The 17988-nt window shown below is 46.2% G+C and overlaps 1 protein-coding gene across 1 annotated transcript; it reads left to right on the top strand.

The window, feature by feature from the left end:
- Positions 1-2778: 2778 nt before the first annotated feature.
- PSMD2 (proteasome 26S subunit ubiquitin receptor, non-ATPase 2) lies at positions 2779-14486 on the top strand. The gene is made up of 21 exons (XM_012736895.3): positions 2779-2978; positions 3423-3479; positions 3864-4028; positions 5304-5425; positions 5609-5833; positions 7056-7214; positions 7726-7870; positions 8052-8112; positions 8362-8508; positions 8681-8787; positions 8985-9112; positions 9335-9422; positions 10857-11019; positions 11145-11246; positions 11440-11585; positions 12143-12226; positions 12445-12613; positions 12705-12799; positions 12964-13090; positions 13515-13633; positions 14144-14486. The coding sequence occupies exons 1-21, from the start codon at positions 2844-2846 to the stop codon at positions 14324-14326; spliced, it is 2727 nt and encodes a 908-aa protein (XP_012592349.1). The 5' UTR covers positions 2779-2843; the 3' UTR covers positions 14327-14486.
- Positions 14487-17988: the final 3502 nt, after the last annotated feature.

The following is a 17988-nucleotide window of genomic DNA, read 5'->3' as shown; positions in this document are numbered from 1 at the left end:
TTCATCCATTCATTTAGCAAGGTCTACCATGAGCCAATCATTAGGCATAGTTCCTGTCCTTCAGGAACTCAGAGCCTAGGGAGGCAGAGGTATGTGCTAAGCATGGTGGGAGTATAGGGAAAAAAATGAATAACCTAGACGTAAGATAGGAAAAGCTTCCTGGATAGGTAACGTTCAGCTGGAGGTCAGAGGATAGGAGAATTTACTAGATGAAAACAGTGAGGAGCATTCCACACAGAAGGAATAGCAATGTAAAAAGGCTGATCATCTTGAATGAGTAAAGCATGTTCAGAAATTGTGATATGTTTAGGATTATCAAATGGAAGTAAATGAAATGGACATACTATGACCTATTCTGATATGTAAAAAAAAAAAAGAACATTATGAAAGGGACATAATGAAGGCTGAGAGTCTGGAGAAGGGTAGTAGTAATAGTAGGAATGAAAAAAGAGAATTGTAGCATCTGCTGTCAGTTCCAGGAATTAACAGTAAAAAGGGCCACAGTGCAATGTGGCTGTTTGAAGGATATCACATAAAGACAGTAGCAAACAGAGCAATGCTGTGTGCTGCTGGGAGCACTTCTGGTGTTATGTAGGTGATGGCTTTGGGTTGAATGGTTCTCAGGTGAGTTAGCCACTCATAACATAACGTAGCTCTACAGCTTAGGCTATGTTTGTGGAGCAAGCATGGTAGGCTTATGGATGTAATTTGAAGGAAGGAGGAAGGAAGGGGCAGGTAATGGCTTGGCTCCTGACTAGAAAGCAGTTTGGCCACAAGGCTGGGAGTTTGACCAAATGGTAGTAGGCAGGAGCATTCCTGGAAGGGTAGTTTGGTTGTAATGAATCTTGAGGCAGGACATTAATGTTATCAAGGGGCCTTGAAGGTAATTCCCAGACATGTGTGTTGAGCTAGAGGTTTGGAAGCTTTAATGCTTAGGGGTGGTGGTGAGAAATGGACAAGGATGTTTAATTCATCCCTGCGGATTTGAGGTAGTTGGAAAATAAAATGACAACTGCCTCCTTTCTAGTTGCCAGGCACCTAGAGAGGCACTTTATATACATTGTCTCATTTAATTTTTTTTTTTTTATTTTGAGACAGAGTCTCACTTTGTTGCCCCGGCTAGAGAGAATGCCCTGGCATCAGCCTAGCTCACAGCAACCTCAAACTCCTGGGCTCAAGCAATCCTGCTGCCTCAGCCTTCAGAGTAGCTGGGACTACAGGCATGCACCACTGTGCTCGGCTAATTTTTTCTATCTCTATATATGTTAGTTGGCCAATTAATTTCTTTCTATTTATAGTAGAGACGGGGGTCTCACTCTTGCTCAGGCTGGTTTCAAACTCCTGACCTCGAGCAATCTGCCCGCCTCGGCCTCCCAGAGTGCTAGGATTACAGGCGTGAGCCACCGTTCCTGGCCTGTCTCATTTAATTTTCATAACAACTTAGAAGAGAGATACTTTATGACTCACATTTCACAGAGGCAGAAACCATGCTGAGAGAGGTTAAGTAGCTTGCCCAAGTCTGAATGGTAGAATTTAGTTTAAAACACCAGATCTGTCTGTCTCTAAAGTTTGTGTTCTACCTCCCCCAACTTTTTATTTTGAAATGTATCAAACTTACAAAAAGTTGAAACATAGTACATTTGCAATTACTATTCATTTACTCTTCATCTGGAGTCACTTGTGCTTTATGCCACAACATCACCTCATCTCCTCTAAGGTACTGGTATATAGCACAAAATGTGACCTGGGCCAGGCACAGTGGCTCATGCCTGTAATCCTAGCACTCCCGGAGGCCGAAGTGGGAGGATAGCTCAAGGTCAGGAGTTCGAAACCAGCCTGCGCAAGAGCGAGACCTGTCTCTACTAAAAATAGAAAGAAATTAATTGGTCAACTAAAAATATATAGAAAAAATTAGCTGGGCATGGTGGCACATGCCTGTAGTCCCAGCTACTTAGGAGGCTGAGGCAGGAGGATTGCTGGAATCCAGGAGTTTGAGGTTGCTGTGAGCTAGTTGATGCCACGGCCCGCCAGCCTAGGCAACAGAGTGAGACTCTGACTCAAAAAAAAAAGCACTCATGACGTAAAGTGTGTCAGTCACACTCCTTTTAAGTCATTACAAGGAAAGGAAGACCAGAAGACAGACTGAAGGCAAACACTTTGTCTTGTTCTGCTTTTGCTCCAGAACTTGGCAATGGAGCATAGGACTTTATTTATTTATTTATTTCTATTCTACCTGGCTCCAAAAAGGATTTAAGGTGGTAACCGCATCTTCACGGTAGTATCAGAGCACTCTCCTTCAAATGGGGGCAAACGTTATGAGGTTAACGTTCCACAGTGGCGTGGGGCTTGACATAAATTAGTAGCATATTGACTTCATACAGGTAGCAATCAAGCGTCCAGGATTTCAAGAATTTTGTCCGTTTGTCGCACCACGCAGCCAACTGGGATGTCACTGTGGGTTCTCTTCACCCTGTTATGAGAAAAACCAATGCACTAGGGAAACGACAGCTCACCTCGCAGCCCGTTCATATCCCGTAGTAGTGAGCGCATCCCATCCAAGCCCCACGTTACACAGTTCTGTGGAATTCAGGAGACTCCGAGGAGGTCTGCGCCGGGGCGGTGTCTATGGCGCGCGGGAGGCTGGGAATTGTAGTTTCCGCCGGCCTCCGAGGGCGGGGTCCGAGGGCTGGGTAGCACCCTGCGCGCCCCGGCTCGCTCGGCGTTTCCGGTTGCAAGCGGGCTCCGGAGGAGGAGGGGCGCCGCGGACGACGCACGCGAGGCGGTCTGGGAATGAGGGCGGTGCGAGCGGGTGCGCGCGCAGTGGACCGGCAGTGGTAGTGGCGATGGAGGAGGGTGGCCGTGACAAGGCGCCGGTGCAGCCCCAGCAGCCCCCAGCGACAGCTCCCGGGGGCACAGACGAGAAACCGAGCGGCAAGGAGCGGCGGGATGCCGGGGACAAGGACAAAGAACAGGAGCTGGTGAGGCGCGGCCCCGGGAGCCGGCGGAGGAGGCCGCGGGCTGAGTCACGGCGGCTACGCAGGCCTCAGGCCCGACTCCCAGCGGCCCCACTGCACCCAGGAGAGGGCCGATGAGGCGACCCTCGGGACTCCCGGCACCCTGCCTCTCTGTCCCTCATTCTCCATTCCGCGTTGTCACCTCTGCCGTTCCCACCAACCCTCACCACCGCCTCGTGAGGTGGGCTCGGGCGGGTCATCGTCACCCCTATATCCTAGAACGGTATCCAAGCAGAACCTGGCTCATAACCTGGGCTGCCTTCTCCGCAGGGCTTGCCTTTCCCACTCTTTCCTTGTCCACTTGGCCCCTCCTCAGGAGGCAGGCTTATTCTCCACCTGCCCCAGGGTGAGTGGGAGGAGGATGTGTTTGGGACTCCTTTTCATGAGCTTCTTCCCCTAACCTTCCAGTCTGAGGAGGACAAGCAACTTCAAGATGAACTGGAGATGCTCGTGGAACGACTTGGGGTGAGTCATAACGTTAACATGATTGGGTGTATATTTGGATCTTACCTACTTGTAAGTTTTATTACGTTTTGAGGCAACTATTCTTATGTGAGCTGGACTGTATTTTAGAGTCAGTGTTACGATGAAATTGTGAGGCAGGAGAGATACAAAGGAGGATATTTGTATGGTTTTGTACCTTTGTTTTGTGGGAGGAGCAGAGTTCTTAATTCTTAACTAGGGTCATTTGTTTTTGTGCCAGGCAGTGTGCAGTGAGTTCGGGAACCACAGATGAATAAGACACAGCTATTTCCCTGTAGGAATTGTTAGTTAAATATTTCTGTATTGTGTTATGATTTGGAGAGTTGTGACTTCTTTTGGGTCTGAGCCCTAACATTTTCTGATCAGGAGAAGGACACATCCCTGTACCGACCAGCCCTGGAGGAACTTCGGAGGCAGATTCGTTCTTCTACAACTTCCATGACTTCAGTGCCCAAGCCTCTCAAATTTCTGCGTCCACACTATGGCAAACTGAAGGAAATCTATGAGAACATGGCCCCTGGGGAGAATAAGGTAAAACTATTTCAGACACTGGTGGAAGCATAGTTTAGGAATTCCTTTTTACCTATGGGGCTTATGGTGAGTCACTACCAAGCCTGATAGACCTAAGCCCTGATCCAGTCAAACAGAGTTCATCACAGTCAGAATATGCACAGAACAGCTGAAAAGAGGATCAGTTTTTCAGAAGACACTGTTTCTGTTATTCCTGTTGGACCTTGAGATTTCATTAGTGTGGTTTACTTTTTTTTTTTTTTTTTTTTTTTTTGAGACAGAGTCTCACTTTGTTGCACAGGCTAGAGTGAGTGCCATGGCGTCAGCCTAGCTCACAGCAACCTCAAACTCCTGGGCTCAAGCAATCCTTCTGCCTCAGCCTCCCGAGTAGCTGGGACTACAGGCATGCGCCACCATGCCCGGCTAATATTTTTTTTCTATATATATATTAGTTGGCCAATTAATTTCTTTCTATTTATAGTAGAGACAGGGTCTTGCTCTTGCTCAGGCTGGTTTCGAACTCCTGACCTCGAGCAATCCGCCCGCCTCGGCCTCCCAGAGTGCTAGGATTACAGGCTTGAGCCACCGCGCCCGGCCGTGTGGTTTACTTTTAAGTTATGTTTAACTTTGATTTTTCTGTTTTCTTCTATCTCATGTACATTTATTTCTTTTCTTTCAAAAATATACCCCATATTCAGTCACTTCTCATTGTTGGTACATCCCTAATCAAGGAAATTTTCAGTTCTCACCAGGATTGTTGCACCAGCCTCATAACTGGTGTTTTTGCTTTTGTCCTTGACCTCCTACACAGTCTGTCTTTCATTTAATAGCCATAGTGATTTTTCTAGATTATGGGTCTTTTCTGCTCAAAACCTTTTAACGGTTTATAATGGCAATTAAAATAAAAGTCAGGGCATGCAGTGACTCACACTTGTAATCCCAGCACTTTGAGAGGCAGAGGTGAGAGGATCACTTGAAGCCAGGAGTTCAAGACCAGCTTGGGCAACATGGCAAGACCCTCATCCCTACAAAAAAATTAAAAGAAAAAATACAAAGCCTCCATCTTTTTCCACTTTCCCCCTTGTTTATCACTCTTCAGCTGGTTTAAAAGAGACATAGCAACACCAACCTTGGTTTTTCTGAGACTTAGCTTAGAAAACATGTAAATTTCTAATACAGAAACTAGTATATAGTTGGTAATTAATTTGGGGGACAGTGACAGTGGTCTTGATTTCATGTCACACTTCCCTTACCCTGGATTGTTGGGTTTAACTTCAAAGGACTGTTTCTTTATAGCGTTTTGCTGCTGACATCATCTCTGTTTTGGCCATGACCATGAGTGGGGAGCGTGAGTGCCTCAAGTATCGGTTAGTGGGCTCCCAGGAGGAATTGGCATCATGGGGTCATGAGTATGTCAGGTAAGACCTTTTCTTCTTGGGAATCTGAAGGGGGCTCTGAGGCATAATTCTGAGTTCTGTCTTAGAGTACTATCTGTCTTGGAGTACCAGTGTACTGAATTTTCCAGATACTGAATTTCTTGGCCTATAGGGAAGTGTTTCCCCTAAAGCTATACTCCCTTAATGGTCTGGGCCTATCCGTAGGCATCTGGCAGGAGAAGTGGCTAAGGAGTGGCAGGAGCTGGATGATGCAGAAAAGGTACAGCGGGAGCCACTGCTTACCCTGGTGAAGGAGATTGTCCCGTACAACATGGCTCACAATGCAGAGCACGAGGCCTGTGACCTGCTCATGGAAATTGAGCAGGTGGACATGCTAGAGAAGGAGATCGATGAGAATGCATATGCAAAGGTCTGCCTCTACCTCACCAGGTGAGTGAGTATGGTAGGGATGGGTGGCAGGCCTGTCTTTCCTAGCACTTCTCTCTCAATTTTGCTTTCTCTATTCTCAGGGCATCTGCTCAAGGGTAGCATAAGGCTGTAGTTAATTTGCTGATGACCATGAGTTTCTTGAGGACAGAGACTTTATTTTTATTTTTATTTATTTATTTATTTATTTATTTTTATTTTTTTTTTTGAGACAGAGTCTCGCTTTGTTGCCCAGGCTAGAGTGAGTGCCGTGGCGTCAGCCTAGCTCACAGCAACCTCAAACTCCTGGGCTCCAGTGATCCTTCTGCCTCAGCCTCCCGGGTAGCTGGGACTACAGGCATGTGCCACCATGCCCGGCTAATTTTTTATATATATATCAGTTGGCCAATTAATTTCTTTCTATTTATAGTAGAGACGGGGTCTCGCTCTTGCTCAGGCTGGTTTCGAACTCCTGACCTTGAGCAGTCCGCCCGCCTCGGCCTCCCAAGAGCTAGGATTACAGGCGTGAGCCACAGCGCCCGGCCTATTTATTTATTTTTTGAGACAGAGTCTTGCTTTGTTGCCCAGGCTAGAGTGAGTGCCGTGGTGTTAGCCTAGCTCACAGCAACCTCAAACTCCTGGGCTCAAGCAGTCCTGCTGCCTCAGCCTCCCAAGTAGCTGGGACTACAGGCATGCACCACCATGCCCAGATAATTTTTTCTATATATATTAGTTGGCCAATTGATTTCTTTCTATTTATAGTAGAGACTGGGGTCTTGCTCTTGCTCAGGCTGGTTTCGAACTCCTGACCTCGAGCAATCTGCCTGCCTTGGCCTCCCAGTATTTTTATTTTTTATTATTTATTTTTGAGACAGACTCTCACTCTGTTGCCCTGGCTAGAGTGCCGTGGCGTCAGCCTAGCTCACAGCAACCTCAAACTCCTGGGCTCAAGTGATCCTCCTGTCTCAGCCTCCTGAGTAGCTTGGACTACAGGCATGCGCCACCATGCCCGGCTAATTTTTTCTGTTTTTGGTCTCGCTTTTGCTCAGACTGGTCTTGAACTCCTGAGCTCAAACCATCCACCCACCTCTGCCTCCCAGAGGACAGAGACTTCGTGTCTCCTTAATAGTCCTAATATCTAGCATAATGCCTGATATATAATTAGGTATTCATTATTTATTTTGAGTAAGTGAATTCAATGGGACTCTGGGACTTTCTGAATTCTTTATTACGTTTACCTTTGTAGTTGTGTGAATTACGTGCCTGAGCCTGAAAACTCTGCCCTGCTGCGTTGTGCCTTGGGTGTGTTCCGAAAGTTTAGCCGTTTTCCTGAAGCTCTGAGATTGGCATTGATGCTCAATGACATGGAGCTGGTAGAAGACATCTTCACCACCTGCAAGGATGTGTATGTAGGGAAGAAATTGGCAAAGGGAGAGATAAGCTCATACGTAGGGCATTTACCTGAAGAGTTGGGACTTGTTTCTTTTCGATTCTTTTTTTTTTTTTTTTTTGAGATAGAGTCTTGCTTTGTTGCCCAGGCTAGAGTGAGTGCCGTGGTGTCAGCCTAGCTCACAGCAACCTCAAACTCCTGGGCTCAAGCAGTTCTTCTGCCTCAGCCTCCCGAGTAGCTGGGACTACAGGCATGTGCTACCATGCCCGGCTAATTTTTTTTCTATATATTAGTTGGCCAATTAATTTCTTTCTATTTTTATAGTAGAGACAGGGTCTCACTCTTGCTCAGGCTGGTTTCGAACTCCTGACCTTGAGCAATCCGCCTGCCTCAGCCTCCCAGAGTGCTAGGATTACAGGCGTGAGCCACCACGCCCCGCCGGGACTTGTTTCTGATTAGAGTTTGAGGGGCTTTCCTGTGTGCTTAGTGGACAGTGGTGAACAGATGTCCTGGCTCTCTCCCACAGGGTAGTGCAGAAACAGATGGCATTCATGCTAGGCCGGCATGGCGTGTTCCTGGAGCTGAGTGAAGATGTAGAGGAGTATGAGGACCTAACAGAGATCATGTCCAACGTGCAGCTCAATAGCAATTTCTTGGCCTTAGCTCGGGAGGTGAGACTCTTTCCATTTTTTTCATCAAAGCTTTTTGGTTGTAATTCTACCTGCCATTTCACGTCCCTGGGTATACCTCTGATTAGACTTTCCTTGGTTAGAATTGCCATTCGGTGGGATAGCCCAAGGGACATCTGGGGGAGTACTGGGGGAGCAGTTGTGACCCTCTGCTTCTCTTCAGCTGGACATCATGGAGCCCAAGGTGCCAGATGACATCTATAAAACCCACCTAGAGAATAACAGTGAGTAGCTCTCTCCACACGAGTGAGGATTGGAGGGTAGTTAGTTATGGCCCTTGTATTGGGAATGATGGCTTGGCCAACATGCTTATCCTATAGAGCTCAGAATTCTCACGAACCTTTTCTCCAGGTCACTGCTTGGGGGCATAGATAGAAAGTCTTAAGGGAACCAGAGACTGCCTGCCATACTTTGTTCCTTTCTTGTCCTACTCTAAACCTTCTCTCCTTACTTTTCTTTCCCCTTCTGTGCAGGGTTTGGGGGCAGTGGCTCTCAGGTGGACTCTGCCCGCATGAACCTGGCCTCCTCTTTTGTGAATGGCTTTGTGAACGCAGCTTTTGGCCAAGACAAGCTGCTGACTGACGATGGCAACAAATGGCTTTACAAGAACAAGGACCATGGTATAATTCTGTTCTTACTTCATCTTTTGTGTTGCTTTGGTCACTCTTGTTGTCCTCCTAGAGTCATTTTATCTGACAAGGGATCCACAGTGCAATTTCCTTGGAGTGGCTTTTATAACAGTTTCTTCAGGGTAGGGCCATTTTAAGACTGACAGATTCTTCCTTGGTTTAGGAATGTTGAGTGCAGCTGCATCACTTGGCATGATTTTGCTGTGGGATGTGGATGGTGGCCTCACCCAGATTGACAAGTACCTATACTCCTCTGAGGACTACATCAAGGTCGGTCTGGGCATAGTCCACTCATGTGGATTTCCCCTTTCCATGTTCTAGTGCCCAGCAGTGCCTTCCTTTCAATAATAAGGTGTATTCAGTTTTTAAATCCATTTAAGGCGGGTGCTGTAATGAGGCCCATTTTGCATCCTTTGTCACGAGGAAGGTAGGATAGCTTGAGTGAAAAATCTATTTGCTCTTTGTAGTCAGGAGCTCTACTTGCCTGTGGCATCGTGAACTCTGGGGTCCGGAATGAGTGTGACCCTGCTTTGGCACTGCTTTCAGACTATGTTCTCCACAACAGCAACACCATGAGACTTGGTTCCATCTTTGGGTAAGCTTTCTTGCTTTTTTGTCAGGTAGCACTCAAGTTTGTAAGCTCTGAAGAACAGGAACTGGGTCCTTTTGCTTTTATATTGACAAGGACTACTACTGTGTCTGTTAAGTATTTGACTCTTGGTGAATGTTTGTTGAAATGATGAATAACCAATCCTCTTTTTGTTCTTGTCTTGTCCTTGGGTATGTGTTGGGGACTGCCTCTCCATGGGTTTTGCAGGCTAGGCTTGGCCTATGCTGGCTCAAACCGCGAAGATGTTTTAACACTGCTGCTGCCTGTGATGGGAGATTCCAAGTCCAGCATGGAAGTGAGTAGAGGCTGTTGGGCACTTAGCATGGGTAGGGAAGGTGCCCCAAGTTACTCTCTGTGATAAATAATTAAAAAGAAATGTGTATGTATGCACATGTTTGTGTAGGAGGATGTGACCCCAGTGAAATTCTGTAGAACTGGGATTTTAAGCCTCTGGTTGGTATTGAGATCTAGCCTTTGGGATCCATGAGGAACCTCCAGGACTAGAATGAGGGATAACTTAATGTAGCTTGGGGTTGATGATTCTCACTTGGTGTTTTAGTCATTGGCCAACCTTAAATTTTCTTAACTTGCGCAGAGTTGTTTTAGTGATGGATAAATATAGCATGGTGGCCAAAAGCATAGGTTTTAGAGTCAAAAAGACCTGAGTTCAAATCCTGCCACCTTTGCTTAGCAATGTGATCTTAAGCAATGTGATCTTCAACAAGTAACTCATCTCTTTAGGCCTCATTTTTTCATCAGTAAGGGGGATAACAACAGGACCTGACCTGTTACCATGAGGTGGTTGTGAGGATGTTAAGGGTATGCAAAACAGTTGGCATAGTGACTGGCATGTAGTAAGTACTCAATGAATAGTGGCTGATGTTTTTTTTTTTTCCCTGAGACAAGTGCTTGCTTCGTCAAGCTGACGTACACTGTACTTAGTACTCAGGCCTGGGTACAGTGGCCTAATCATAGCTCACTGCAGCCTCGAACTCCTGGGATCCAGTGATCCTCCTGGCTTAGCCCCCTGATTAGTTAGGACTATAGGCGTGTACCACCATGCACATCTGATCTTTCTTTCCTTTTTATTTTATTTTATTTTATTTTATTTTATTTATTTATTTTTTTGAGACAGGATATCACTATGTTGCCCAGACTGGTCTCAAACACTTGACCTCAAGCAGTCCTCCCACCACCTTTCCTCCCAAAGTGCTGGGATTATAGGAATGAGCCACCATACCCAGCCAATATTGCTATTTTGACCTCCCATCAAAAAGGGATTATTACCTAGTTATAGTCTATAGGAATCAGATATCTTGGGTCAAAATAGATAAACAAGTATTTTAGGCCCGGCACCAGCAGTGGTTCATACCTGTAATCCTAGCACTCTGGGTGGCCGAGGTGGGTGGATTGTTCAAGGTCAGGAGTTCGAAACCAGCCTGAGCAAGAGCAAGACCCTGTCTCTACTAAAAAAAAAATAGAAAGAAATTAATTGGCCAACTAAAAATATACAGAAAAAATTAGCCAGGCATGGTGGCACATGCCTGTAGTCCCAGCTACTTGGGAGGCTGAGGCAGGAGGATTGCTTGAGCCCAGGGGTTTGAGGTTGCTGTGAGCTAGGCTGATGCCATGGCACTCTAGCCCGGGCAACGGAGTGAGATGCTGTCTCAAAAAACAAACAAGTATTTTAACAACTTACTATGCATAATACTGATTTTCCTATTTCTAGGTGGCAGGTGTGACAGCTCTAGCCTGTGGAATGATAGCAGTGGGATCCTGCAATGGAGATGTCACTTCTACTATCCTTCAGACCATCATGGAGAAGTCAGAGACTGAGCTCAAGGACACTTATGCCCGTTGGCTTCCTCTTGGACTGGGTCTCAACCACCTGGGTGAGGGGGTGTCTCTCTATTTGGGCAAAGGGCTAACAGTAACTGGATACAACAGAGAAGATTTATGTGTCAGGCTATGCTGCACGGAAGCAGGTGTCCTTTGACCCCTTGAATCTGTCCTATAGGGAAGGGTGAGGCCATCGAGGCAATCCTGGCTGCACTGGAGGTTGTGTCAGAACCATTCCGCAGTTTTGCCAACACACTGGTGGATGTGTGTGCCTATGCAGGTCTGTGTCTTTGTTACTCTGGCTTGTGCTTCCCCAATAATTCCACACTTCTCTTTTGGTCCTTTTTTCAGGTTGTTTCTTCTTTCTTATTCTGATCTACTTTAGATTCTTTAGGCTTCTCTGATTTCCAGAGTAAGCTTTTTGTTGGTGCCTTCTTATTTCTACCCTTTCTCACCCTACCACTCTGCTGCAGGCTCTGGGAATGTGCTGAAGGTGCAGCAGCTGCTTCACATTTGTAGTGAACATTTTGACTCCAAGGAAAAGGAAGAAGACAAAGACAAGAAGGAAAAAAAGGACAAGGACAAAAAGGAAGCCCCTGCTGACATGGGAGCACATCAGGTTATGTGGGCAGCTGGGCACTCTCAGAGCAAGGCTCTGAGAAAAGATGAGCATGTAGGGGAACAAGGGAGCTGGGTTTGTTTAGACCCCCTCTGGGTATTGCCGTGTATTGATGCGGCATGAGACTGGTTTCTGTACCTGAGGGGGGCAGGGTATTTCCTACAGGATGGCTTTTATTCTTAGATGGGAATTGAGTCAAGGGTGATTGCTTGGCCAGGCATGGTGGTTCACGCCTGTAATCCTAGCACTTTGAGAAACCGAAGTGGGAGGATTGCTTGAGGTCAGGAGTTTGAGACTAGCCTGAGCAAGAGTGAGACACTGTCTCTACTAAAAACAGGAAAAATTAGCCCGGTGTGGTGGTGCATGCCAGTAGTCCTAGCTACTTGGGAGGCTGAGGCAAGAGGATCATTTGAGCCCAGCAGTTTGAGATTGCTGTGAGCTGGGCTAATGCCACAGCACTCTAGTCTGGGCAACAGAGTAAGACTCTGTCTCAAAAAAAAAAATAGTGACAGCTTTTTGTTTCTTGAGCTTAGTGGGTTCTGCGTCTTTACTTGCAGGGAGTGGCTGTTCTGGGGATTGCCCTTATTGCTATGGGGGAGGAAATTGGTGCAGAGATGGCACTACGGACCTTTGGCCACTTGGTGAGTATAGCATGAAGATGATTTCAATATACCAGTTTTGGTGGCCTATGGTTCCCCAGAGGAGACTTTTCTGATGGGTTTTCTTGGTGGAGAAGTGGTCTTTTTGCTGTGCCTTTTCTACAAAAGTTAAGACCCCCTATTATGCATTAGTCTGTGCCTGTAACTGAATTGTTTTTACTACTTTTCCCCATACTGTTGTTATTTTCTTTGATCACCAGCTGAGATATGGGGAGCCTACACTCCGGAGGGCTGTACCTTTAGCACTGGCTCTAATCTCTGTTTCAAATCCACGACTTAACATCCTGGATACCCTAAGCAAATTCTCTCATGATGCTGATCCAGAAGTTTCCTATAACTCTATCTTTGCCATGGGCATGGTGGGCAGTGGTAAGTATCAGGCAGAAAAAGATCATAAGCAGATTGAGGGGAGGTTTGAGGTTCTTTGTTTTCAAGCCTCTGTAATGCTTAACATTTCCAGGTACCAATAATGCCCGTCTGGCTGCGATGCTGCGCCAGTTAGCGCAATATCATGCTAAGGACCCCAACAACCTCTTCATGGTGCGCTTGGCACAGGTAAAGAATAGAATTCTTAGAGTGTGCCAAGGGAATTATCTGTGGTGATGGAAGGGGAACATGGAATCTTGGCCTGGAAGGGAAGATCTGAGCAAGTTGTGGGATTTCTGTTCTGCTGGATTAGGTGATGACTCCCTACCTCCACTTCCCTCTGTTTTTTTCAGGGCCTGACACATTTAGGGAAGGGCACACTTACCCTTTGCCCCTACCACAGTGACCGGCAGCTTATGAGTCAGGTGGCTGTGGCTGGGCTGCTCACTGTGCTCGTCTCCTTCCTGGATGTTCGAAACAGTGAGTTCCTGTCAGAAATCTTATATTATGGTGTAGTGTCTTCACCCCTACTAGGGCCACTGTGGTGATTTAGGATCAAGACACACCCCACATTAGCTCTGTAGGTTCCCGAGGTTCTTTGGGCCTGTAAAGGATCACATGAGACTTTCATCTCCCATACTTTTGATCTGGCCCAAAGAGATTTGAAGATGGTAAGCCCAGCATTTGCTCCTAAGTGACTGGGGAAAATCGATTTGCAAAGTCTACTTTGTAAGCAAAGTAAGGTGGGGGCATCTCTGGTTAGTAGTAGGGTATACAAGGGGAGGAGTATGGGTTCAGGTCTGTGACTAACGGGTTATAGGGACGTCCTTGCGTTGGGCTCCCGGGGTTCTGGCTAGACCTGCCCTGCTGTCTCTTAACTGTTTGTCTTGTGTGCTTCCCTCAGTCATTCTAGGCAAATCACACTATGTATTGTATGGGCTGGTTGCTGCCATGCAGCCCCGAATGTTGGTTACCTTTGATGAAGAACTGCGGCCATTGCCAGTGTCTGTCCGTGTGGGCCAGGTGAGGGATTGAGTAGAGGGGAGGCTTAAGCTATATTCTAGAATCTGGAAGGCCAGGTGCAGTGGCATGATGCCTTTAATCCTAGTACTCTGGGAGGGTGAGGCAGGAGTATTGCTTGAGCTCAGGAGTTTGAGACCAGCTTGAGCAAGAGCAAGACCCCATCTCTACTAAAAATAGAAAAAAAAATAATAATTAGCTGGGCAACTAAAAAAAAAAATAGAAAAATTAGCCAGGCGTGGTGGTGTGCGCCTATAGTCCCAGCTACTCAAGAGGCTGAGGCAGAAGGATTGCCTGAGCCCAGGAGTTTGAGGTTGCTGTGAGCTAATCTGACGGTATAGCACTCCAGCCCAGGCAAACAGAGCAAGACTCTATCTCAGAAAAAAAGAAATAAAAATACAGTTAGAACATAGAGAATGCACATATACTTGCTTCTCTAAAACTGGTATGGGCATTGGGTTGTTGCTATTCTCCCATCTGGAGTTCCTCCTTTTCAATTTTCTTGCCCTACAGGCAGTGGATGTGGTGGGCCAGGCCGGCAAGCCTAAGACCATCACAGGATTCCAGACACATACAACCCCAGTGTTGTTGGCACATGGGGAACGGGCAGAATTGGCCACTGAAGAGTTTCTTCCTGTTACCCCTATTCTGGAAGGTTTTGTCATCCTTCGGAAGAACCCCAACTATGACCTCTAAGTGGCCATCAGGGCCCCTGAGCTGCAGGTGATGTATCAGTGGGCCATGATTCCTGCTGCCAAGGGTGGACACTGCTTCAGACCTTTGGGGGAATTGTTACTTTCTGTTCTTTTGTTACTGAGTGAGATAACTTTGTTGAATAAAGATGTTTATCCCCGAATTCTCCCTATGTCTGCTTTCTGGGGTATCATGGCAAGAGGCTAGACTGGGGTCGGGAGTGGATGTGAGAGGGCATTGTTTGGAGCACCTGTGAGCCCAGGGCAGGGAGGCTGGCCTGAATGGAAGAAACTAAGCCCCTTTTCCTTCTTTCCTTCTTTTATAATCATTTTCTGAGAACGCTTGAGAAGCTGGTAAATATGATGGATCTTTCTAGGAGATGCATATACACAAATTTTTATACAAACTCTTACAAATAACTTCAAGGGACTTGTGGATCCTGTAAGTGCCCCCCCCCGCCACTCCAAATATACATTTTTTAAAAAATGTAATTATTTTTTAATATATTTTTTTATTTTTCAAAATTTTTTTTCCTGATTCTCAGCATCTATAAATATACACTTTTTAAGCCAATCTTCTGACCTTGGGCTACGGATGCCCAAGAGTAGGCAGCACCATACTTTTCTAACCTCTGTACTGCTGAATGAAAGGAACATTTTTACCTTCTGTAACTCTCTGTCTCTCTTGGGAGGCTGTTCTTTGAGAGATTTGATCATATTAATATTTACTTCTGGGATGTTCTTATAGAATGTGGGTTTGAAAAAGCTTGACCTTGACCTTCCTCTTTACTTAGTATAGCAGTGGGAAGGAGGAATGGTCCCCTTCTTGATCTGCAGTGCTCCTAGTGGAGCTGGTATAAATATAGCTACATCGCCACTTAGGGCTTACACCCTGTGGATGCAATGTGGGAGAACAGATAGCCCTGCCAGATACTCATAGTTAGCATTTATCTGAAACTTACTGTGAAATTAACCTCAGAACAGTGGCTGGCACTTACTAGGTCTTCTGTAAATATTGAAAGTATAACTTCTAGGCCGGGTGCGGTGGCTCACGCCTATAATCCTAGCACTCTGGGAGGCAGGTGGATCACTCAAGGTCAGGAATTCGAAACCAACCTGAACAAGAGTGAGACCCCTTCTCCACTAAAAATACAAAGAAATTAATTGGCCAACTAAAGACAGAAAAAAAAAAGCCGGGCATGGTGGCACATACCTGTAGTCCCAGCTACTCGGGAGGCTGAGGCAGGAGGATCACTTGAGCCCAGGAGTTTGAAGTTGCTGTGAGCTAGGCTGATGCCACAGCACTCTAGCCCAGGCAACTGTCTCAAAAAAAAAAAAAAAAAAAAGAAAGTATAACTTCTACATGCTTCTGAGACCTCACAACAACTTTGAGAGGTAGATATTACCCCCATGTTTTGGTGAGGAATGTGAAGTTTGGAAAGGTTCAGTAGCTTGCTTAAGGTCACCTACTAAGTGGTGACCAGGATTGGAATAAGTCCGTGTAACTAAAAAGCTAATGCCTTTATTCACTATATTACTCTGTCTCTGGAGCCTTGGAGCACTCAGGGTCCCATTCTAGCCCAAGGCCTTAGCTAGTTGGAGAAACAGCTACAACTTTAGGTCAAATCATCTCTCTGCTTGGCAGCCTGTATAAAATGTTGAAGCCCTGGACTTGGAAGTCAGCAGAGCCCTTCTTTAATGTGACTGCCATAATCAAGTCAGCATGTGTGATGAGCCTGTTATTGTGTAATGTGGATATAGTAGTTGCCTTACCTGATTTCCAGTGATGGTGATATTAAAATAAGTTATTTGTAAACCAAAACATAAGTAAAAGAATAGTTCTCTCTCGGCCGTGCGCGGTGGCTCACGCCTGTAATCCTAGCACTCTGGGAGGCCGAGGCAGGCGGATTGCTCAAGATCAGGAGTTTGAAACCAGCCTGAGCAAGAGCGAGACCCCGTCTCTACTATAAATAGAAATTAATTGGCCAACTAATATATATAGAAAAAATTAGCCAGGCATGGTGGCGCATGCCTGTAGTCCCAGCTACTCGGGAGGTGGAGGCAGGAGGATTGCTTGAGCCCAGGAGTTTTGAGGTTGCTGTGAGCTAGGCTGATGCCATGGCACTCACTCTAGCCTGGGCAACAAAGCAAGACTCTGTCTCAAAAAAAAAAGAATAGTTCTCTCTCAAATCGTGATTTAGATGATTGTACTTGAGAATAAGTTTATTTTTTTTTCTGAGATAGAGTCTCACTTTGTTGCCCAGGCTAGAGTGAGTGCCGTGGCATCAGCCTAGTTCACAGCAACCTCAAACTCCTGGGCTCAAGCAATCCTACTGCCTCAGCCTCCCGAGTAGCTGGGACTACAGGCATGCGCCACCATGCCCGGCTAATTTTTTTTTTCTGTATGTCTTTTATTTATTTATTTATTTATTTGTTTGTTTGTTTGTTTATTTTTTGAGCAATCCGCCTGCCTCGGCCTCCCAGAGAGCTAGGATTACAGGCGTGAGCCACCGCGCCCGGCCTTATTTATTTATTTATTTTTGAGACAGAGTCTCACTTGTTGCCCAGGCTAGCGTGAGTGCCATGGCGTTAGCTTAGCTCACAGCAACCTCAAACTCCTGGGCTCAAGCGATCCTGCTGCCTCAGCCTCCCGAGGAGCTAGAACTACAGGCATGCGCCACCATGCCCAGCTAATTTTTTCTATATATATTAATTGGCCAATTAATTTCTTTTTTTTTTTTTTTTGAGACAGAGTCTTGCTTTGTTGCCCAGGCTAGAGTGAGTGCCGTGGCTTCAGCCTCGCTCACAGCAACCTCAAACTCCTGGGCTCTAGCAATCCTCTTGCCTCAGCCTCCCGAGTAGCTGGGACTACAGGCATGCGCCACCATGCCCGGCTAGTTTTTTCTATATATGTTAGTTGGCCAATTAATTTCTTTCTATTTATAGTAGAGACAGGGTCTTGCTCTTGCTCAGGCTGGTCTCGAACTCCTGACCTCGAGCAATCCGCCCGTTTGTTGCCCAGGCTAGAGTGAGTGCCATGGCGTCACCCTAGCTCACAGCAACCTCAAACTCCTGGGCTTAAGCAATCCTGCTGCCTCAGCCTCCCCAGTAGCTGGGACTACGGGCATGCACCACCATGCCCAGCTAATTTTTTCTATATATATTAGTTGGCCAATTAATTTCTTTCTATTTATGGTAGAGATGGAGTCTTGCTCTTGCTCAGGCTGGTTTCAAACTCCTGACCTCTAGCAATCCGCCCGCCTCGGCCTCCCAAAGAGCTAGGATTATAGGCGTGAGCTACCGCCCGGGGCTGAGAATAAGTTTCATAGTGGCTCTTAACCTTTCACATTCAGTCATTCATTCAGCAATGAATATCAATGGAGTCTAACTCTACATTGGACATTATTCCTAGTTTGTGAGGTTGTAAATATAGAAAAAAATCCCCTAGCCTCAAAAAGCTTAATGGAAAAAAAAATCACAAGAAAACAATTGTGATACATTGTGGTCAATATTGTACTGGGGTGTGAACAAGGGGTCATTGAAATGGGGCCACAATGTGTGGGTAAGTCCGGGGAGACTTAAGGAAGCTTATACTTGAAGGAAGATGTATTTATCCAGAGGAAAACAGGGTAGGGAGCTAAGGAAGTCGCAAAGGCAGGAAGTCCT

This window comes from Microcebus murinus, chromosome 1 (assembly GCF_040939455.1).
Source record: "Microcebus murinus isolate Inina chromosome 1, M.murinus_Inina_mat1.0, whole genome shotgun sequence".
NCBI classification, from domain to species: Eukaryota; Metazoa; Chordata; class Mammalia; order Primates; family Cheirogaleidae; genus Microcebus; species Microcebus murinus.
The sequence above is the reverse complement of the archived record's forward strand: the minus strand, read 5'-3'. Positions and strand labels throughout refer to the sequence as shown.